Source organism: Grampus griseus (genome assembly GCF_964374135.1).
Source record: "Grampus griseus genome assembly, chromosome: 8".
NCBI classification, from domain to species: Eukaryota; Metazoa; Chordata; class Mammalia; order Artiodactyla; family Delphinidae; genus Grampus; species Grampus griseus.
The window spans coordinates 20,787,065-20,794,894 of NC_139002.1; the positions used below are offsets into that span (position 1 = coordinate 20,787,065).

General features: G+C 36.1%; 1 protein-coding gene across 2 annotated transcripts; it reads left to right on the plus strand.

Annotated features, from left to right (window-relative positions):
• Positions 1 to 640: 640 nt before the first annotated feature.
• Positions 641 to 7,822, plus strand: PIH1D2 (PIH1 domain containing 2; the record flags this gene model as incomplete). Of its 2 annotated transcripts, none has more annotated exons than XM_082661178.1 (5): positions 641 to 817; positions 1,441 to 1,564; positions 1,942 to 2,187; positions 3,189 to 3,454; positions 7,592 to 7,822. In XM_082661178.1, the coding sequence occupies 5 exons, from the start codon at positions 641 to 643 to the stop codon at positions 7,607 to 7,609; spliced, it is 831 nt and encodes a 276-aa protein (XP_082517304.1). The 2 variants fall into 2 exon arrangements, with proteins under 2 accessions (XP_082517304.1, XP_082517303.1); XM_082661177.1 differs by lacking the exon at positions 7,592 to 7,822 and adding an exon at positions 5,289 to 5,420.
• Positions 7,823 to 7,830: the final 8 nt, after the last annotated feature.

The following is a 7,830-nucleotide window of genomic DNA, read 5'->3' on the forward strand; positions in this document are numbered from 1 at the left end:
TCTCATATAATGTTTACCAAGTGTTCCAGCCTCTCTGTATTACCTTACTTAATCCTCGCGATAACCCTATGAGATAGGTATTATCGTCTTCATTTCGAGGAGAATAAACTGAGGCACATATGTAAATTAATTTCTCAAGATCACACAACTAGTAAGTGATAGAGCTAAGACTGGAATCGAGGCATTCTGGCTGCAGAGTCCATGCTTTTAACTCCTAAACTATGCTGAGGATTGAGGAAGTCTCATGTGGCCCTCGACCCACACAAAATCAGGAACTGGATAGGCCCCAGTCAGCCAATACCCAGGTGTTGGAACAAGAAAATCCCAGGAAATACAGACTTTAAATGACTGTTCTGTCCTCTCAGGGCTTGTGAGGGTCTAGGCAGAGGTAAGGCCTTATTATCTGAGAGAACATCTTGAGAATGTAGGGAAAGGTATTAGATAATTAGAGAATAAGGAAAAGATAAAGTGGTGCTGGTCCACAATCTTTTACACACAGGGGTTAAGGATAGCTGCTAACTCCAACAAAACAGTTCCTGAACTGTTCCTCCTCCCCCAAAAGAAGAAATGAATCAATAGACTTTTTTTCTTCCTTAAGTCATGTCTTTCCACAGACTTAAGAGGCCTATTCATCTCAATCATGGAGTCATCCTCAAAGGGTCTGCTCACCCAAGTTACTCAATTCTGGAACCTCCTAGATGATCTGGCTGAAAGTAACCCTGAGAGCTATGAGAAGTTCATTCAACAGCAGATGAAAGAGGGGAAACAGCTCTGTGCTGCCCCAGAACCACAGCTCTGTCTACAAACCAGGATCCTGGTATGTAGAGTTGGTGCCCAGGGAAAGGGAAGTCCTGAATGAAATGGTCCTGGAATAATGAGAGAATGGCTTACCCTTAGCTATTACTACCTTAACACAAGAACACTTGAGGGAAACTGCCACTCTGAATGGAAAATTGAACATAGTGTGGAAGATTGTGTTGAAGGAGTAAGAATGGGAATTTCATATTTATACATTTTGGAGATCTCGAAATGAGCCATTTTTCTGCTAGGATGAAAATTAAAAGTCACGTAATTATGTAAAGGAGAATAATAGAGTTGGAGATTTTCCAAATAAAGAAAACTGATTTGATTGAGGAGGTAAGGAAGTGGTGAAATAGGGTCAAATTCAAATTCATCTGGAATAGCTTAGATCAATTCCCCCACCCTCCTCCCACTTCCTGTGGGAGCAGCAACTGGATGCTTAATGAAAAGCCAGCAGCTTTAGGGAAATCAGGTAACAGTAATTTCTTACAGTTTTTCAAATGCAGTTTAAATCCATGGAATGACTTATTTGGAGCCTAAAGTTCTCACTCTTCAAATTCTGTGATGAGTTACCTTTAGGATATTATTTTAAAATTTAAAAACTAGGTTTTGAGATATGCAAAATTATTTGCTTTCTAGAAACCAAAAGAAAAAATACTTTTTATCAACCTATGTCAGTGGAAAAGGATCCCAGCTCCCCAGTCAGCCACTCATCCAGTACCTCTACGTGTTGGCAGACCAGAAGATATGTCTGAGACATCAGGTACATAGAATTATGGGAGAGAAAGCACATTTTAAAAATTTGGGGGGAAATAAGCAAGAACCAGATTTTCCTTGGTAAAAGGCATTACGTATTTTATTTGGTCATAATATACTTAATGACTAATAAGTATACCTTTTTGAAAATTGAATACTCTTTACTTTTCTAATAATATGAGCTATTTTTAACCCATATAAAATATCAAGAAATGCTCTAATTGGAATTTTATGTATATAGCACCATTGTGATTGTCTCTGAAAATATAGAAATAGAATTTATACTTTTCCAGCTTTATCAGGATATGGCTTAATATATTACCTGATGATATCATTAGTGAAACAAATCGTTTTCATTTCACACCCTCTGAATTACACACACAGATGTTTACACAGTCATTGATGTTGCCTACCATCCTGATGTTCTCCAGGCAGCAGAAAAAGACCAAGTGAAAAAAGATCAACTAATACAGATGGCCATGAAATGCATTGAGGAAAAACTCCAATTCACTCTCTCAAACTCTTACCATGTTACCAAATTTAGAATAAAAGGAAGTGTTCACAGAATGAAACAAAATCTGATGGGAATCCAAACTGATTCCACAGATTTAAGAGAGAAAATGAGAAAGGGTAAGTTAATGAATGTAATGGAAAATTAAACTGATTTAAAATGTTTTTTTGCCTCTGGTGTACATTTTGCAGATTAGAAGTCTCAATTGCAAAAGATGAGAAATTTAAGATAGAAAAATATAAATGTTAGATATTAGAAATATTAACATGTCCTAACATGGATGGACCTAGAGATTATCATACAAGGCGAAGTCAGTCAGAAGGAGAAAGACAAATACCATATGATATCACTTATATATGTAATCTAAAATATAACACAAATGAACTTATCTACGAAACAAAAACAGACTCATAGATATATAAGAACAGACCTGTGGTTGCCAAGGGGGAGGGGGGACAGGGAGAGAGAGATTGGGAGTTTGGGATTAGCAGATGCAAAACTATTATATATAGGATGGATAAACAACAAGGTCCTACTGTATAGCACAGTGAACTATATTCAATATCCTGTAATAAACCATAATGGAAAAGAATATGAAAATAATATATATGTATAACTGAGTCACTGCTGTACAGCAGAAATGAAACTAGACATTGTATATCAACTATACTTCAATAAATTTGTTTTTTAATTAGCATGTCCTTAAAGATGTTTAAATCCTGCAAACTTTTAAACCAGATTCTTTGGTTTAAGAGTCTTTTAAGGGCTTCCCTGGTGGTGCAGTGGTTGAGAGTCTGCCTGCTGATGCAGGGGACACGGGTTCCTGCCCCAGCCCGGGAAGATCCCACATGCTGCAGAGCAGCTAGGCCCGTGAGCCATGGCTGCTGAGCCTGCGCGTCCGGAGCCTGTGCTCCGCAATGGGAGAGGCCACAACAGTGAGAGGCCTGCGTACCACCAAAAAAAAAAAAAAAAAAAAAAAGTCTTTAAAGATTTCCCAAACCGATTTAGCTGCAGCTTTATCTGCCATCTTGGCTAACACTACACCTATTATAGCTCATCGCCTGATAGTACTTCATGTTGTTGATTGATTTTGTGATTTCATCTTTTTTTTTTCATAAAGAACTAACCCTTGAACAGATAAGAAGCAGTACTGTGAGCAATTCAGATCAGTTTCCTCAACTTTTACTGCCAAAAGACGAAGTTTCAAGTAAAACAAGGTGTCTGATAGAAGAGATTTCTAGTACAGAGATTGAAGTGGAGATGAAGAGACCAGCCTATGAATTAAAAATTGTGGCAGATCAGAATGAGAAACCTCTGAAAATTGAATTAAAAGTTGAACTACCTGGTATTAATTCAGTATCTCACTGTGACCTTAGTGTTTCTGAGGTAAGTTGAATGGATAATACTGTAAATTTGTATCAGTCGATAGTCACTATATTATGCTTTAGTAACAAACTCCATAATCTCAGTGGCTTACAATAATTTTCTCAGGTTACATGTCAGCTCAGCCTGCTTTGCTTCATGAGTGTTGCACATTTTAAGATACAGGTGAAGAAACAATTCCTAATTTAGGTAAGTCATTCTCATGGAAGAGGGAAAAATAGAAATAGCCAAACCATGCAATAGATCCTAAAACTTCCTCTCAGATATGGACTATATTACTTTTACTCACACTGTACTGATCAAAGTAAGTCACAAGGCCAAGTCCTACATCAACAGGGCTGGGAAGAACATTCTTCTCACAGGTAGTCACTGGAAGTTACATGGCAAGGATATATAATCCTCTTATATAAGAAGAGTAACAATCCTACAGTCTACCACAGTCCACCCTCTTGGTCACAAATATTTGCTTCTTTCCCCAGAACGACACATCCAATCCCAGTATCAGGCGCCAAAGTACAGGATTTTGCCATCATAATCTGCGTTAGACAAAGTTTGCATAAACTGCAAAGACAAGTTATCTATTCCCGTAGCCCCATGCACCATACAATGTGGAATGGGGAGACGATTACCACAATTAACAGTCTCAATTCAGAAATTGGAAAAAATATGAGGCACACAGTAGTTGCTGATGCACGGCAATTCTGAAATCCTGGTAGGCAGATATTGCGAGGGTCCCTTTCCTGGAGGTAGAGGATGTTCTTGCTTAGGTCCCTTGACAAGGTTCCTTGATTACCTAGCCTCCTAGTTCCATTGTTTTCCATGACTTTCAGCTCCATTCTTTGGGATGTTTTTCCTTTTTCATAATCTACCTTAGCCACATCTGAAAAGAGCGTTGAAGAATATGCTGTCATTAGGTGCTGAGCAGCTTACTCAGCCTGTTTGCTGCCCATGGAATGCTGGGGTCAAAAGATTATTTTAAATTACTTTTAGTCCAGACTGGTAGCACTTTCTTTCTTTGATTCCAGTCAGTGCTACACCTCTCAATTCTTTTTTAGACATGTCCATTTTTCAATAGCCTCTTTTGACTTAATTGCTGTCATCAGGGCCAAATGTAAGGCTTTAATGAGGTCCATCTTAATCCAGTTAGAGGTTTTAGCAAAGGGTATAAAGACTTATGATTTAGTATTTGCCTCTAGGCAGCTTTAATCAGCCTTTGTTGATAAAGAAATAATTTCTCAACTTGTTTACTGGTTGAAAATAAAAATTAGTTCCATTTTTCATTCCTCAAGTCTTAGAATTTCTGGGCTTTGTATATTCCCTTTCAATTCTGTATTTTCCCTTGCAAACTGAGAAATTCTTTTCTAAGCTCATCTTTTTGTAGTACCTTGTTAAATGTGGCCAATAGAACCAATGTATGCAAATAACATTCTATTTTCCCACTTCTGTACCTAAAGCCACAAATTAACCGGGTACATTATGTCTTCCAAATTATTGTGAAAAGGGCTTTGTCACCATAAAACATAGATCACCATCTTTCCAGTCTCCAATAATTTTCCTTGCTGTTTGCTGGTCAGCCCCAAAGTCAATGCTACATAATTTAGGATGGCAACACCCATCTTCTGGTACTGTATCAGTTAACTTTTGATATACTGAGCAGCAATAACCACCTCAAAATCTCAGGGATTTACAACAGCAACTTTATTGCTTTTAAGTGGGATCCTCTTCTTATGCGAAAGGAGTGAATAACTGGGAACAATAAACAAATAACACAAATTTTAACCAGGAAATATTTTTCTATTTTCATCTTTAAAATTTTCTCTTGGTTTATTATTCTTAGGATGACTTATTGATCGAGGTTTCTGAGTACAGATTACATCTGAATCTTCCAGAATCTGTGGATACTGAAATGACTACAGCAAAATTTATCAAAGAGAAAGCTACATTAATTGTCACAATGCCATTGGTGTAAGTTAAGAGCATCGTGTATTTGGAGTTTTTGGAGTTTTCAGTGATAAAGTCATGTGAACTAGAGGGCCTTCACTATGGGTGAAGAGGTTTATCTTAAACACTAGTTTCATTTTCTAAGAGTTCCTTTTGATGGAATGAGATTTTCTCATCAGCCGTTTTTTTTGTTTTGTTTTGTTTTAATTCTTTCTCCTTCTCAAGTAAACTTAGCATCAAGCAGAAACTACTGAAAACAGTACTGCCGTGATATACTTGTTTCAAAGATATTTGTAATGGTCTTAAGTAACTTAAATATCATTTGGGAAAAGTCTATTTGTCTCCAAGTATTCAATAATATGTGAGAATTCTTGCTTTACCAGTTGAAAAAAAAATTTTTGTCTCTAGTAAATTTCTGCATCAGGAATAAATCCCACACTGTGAAAGAAGTTTTTTATTACCAAGATGTGCCTTAGCAGTGACAGTTTCCTCCAGCAATAAAGATGTAGGGCCAATGTAATAGTATGCAAACCTTTGCTTCTATTAACCTCTGTACTTCTGTAAAACAGCTCTGGCAGGAGTCCAAGCCTACCTACCTTTTAATATCAGATATGGACTTGTCTGTGGATTAGATACAACGATGCAGTAACAGTAATTGGATGTTATTACACATAAGACACAAAATACATCCAACTCTAATTTAAGAAAAAGGAGCTGACTTTGGGACCAGTGCCTTTCTCCTAAGAAAATAATTTTTAAAATACAGAAGTGATGTACTTTTTAAACTCCCATTCATCTGTCAGTTCGTTCAATACAAAAGTATCAACTTTCCAATTTATATCCTAAGTAAGGAACATTCACATCAAACTTTAAACATCTCTTGGTCTTTTCTAGATATAAAACAACTTCCTTGTAATTATTACTTTCTAATTCAACATAAGGTCTTTAAAGTTCTCATTAACTTTAAAACTTTTTAACTTTAGAAACTAATGTATGTGTAATAGAAATAATTGAAATGTGACAATTAAAAACAAATATAATTTTCTTAAACCTGGCCTGGACTTGAATTTTTCTAGCAATAGGATAATTTATTGTCTGAAAGTTTTCTAGAACTATATGATGTCCTAAAATTAACAAACCTATTATATTCTCCTTATCCCTCAAAAATACCTGGAATGCTTTGACTTTATCTTTGCTTCTACAAAATCACTGTGGAAACTTATTTCCTATAAACTCCCATACCTAACTATATTGAACTGGCTGACTCTACTCTTGCACTCTCGCACTTAGGTGTTACTTATGTCAGCAGCTATATAATTGGATACTTACTAATAAAATGAGTACAAGATCTAACATGCTTAATGTTAAAATGGTAAATTTACATCCTAGTTATTTTCCAAAATACTTTCACTTATATTCTAACATCTCCACCTCACCCTCCCTACAAAAAGCAAAACTTTGTCCAGGAAGAGCATTAACTAGTGATGAACTGTGGAGTAGTTTAAATTGGAATCTTACCAAGATTTTTCTTCTTCAAAACTGAAAACTTTGAGATGGACATGAATTAGCCTTGATTTAGATACCAGATTTTTCTGTAAACTTGGTGTTAGAGATCGGTAATCAGCAGTGATTATTTTCCCATGTATTCCAGAGTTCACGCGTTACTGGGGGATGAGTATTCCTTACAGCACATTCCTATTATCTCTTGCACTGGTCAACTCCTCTTGTAGACCATGCCTTGGGATATTTTAACTTCACTCACAAACCTCAGGAATGGAGTAAAGTACCTAACAGAGCCAGACCACACTTCCATCTTGCTATGTGCCACCCCCCAACAAGAGAGCTCCTTAAGCCTAAAGCGTTAGGTTATATGCTCCTAAACTCAGTCCTTATTTTACCAATTCTATAAACTCAAAATGTTTCTGTGTACAGCTTACCATGTACACAGCTGTTCCTGGTCTTAAATAATCTAATGTGAGAAATAATTACCCACAGATCAAAAATATTAGACCAGAAACATTGAAATCATATAGTTTAATTTTTAAACAATCTAATTTGAACCAAAGCACTATTTCTAACTTTTGTTCATTCAGTTCTGGTAAGCAAACTAGACTGAATCCAGATTTAGATTATAGCTCAGATTAATTTTTAACTCAGAACAATTTTTATTAGAATGCAACTTTTTATTTTTCTCTCAAGGGAACAATAGAGCCATAAACATTAGCAAAGAATGAGTTATCTTTGAAGTTTCATGTATTTGAACCAGATATGGCTCATACTGGTGATGGTCCCTTGTCATAAGTTTGTTCCTGCTGCATAATCTTCAGTTCAAGCTAAAATTACTAATTACTGAAAAATCAGATTAATGTATTGAATTGTTTTCATAATAATACAGCAAGGAAAATATTTCTGGAATATTTGGAGTGTCACTTGTGCAC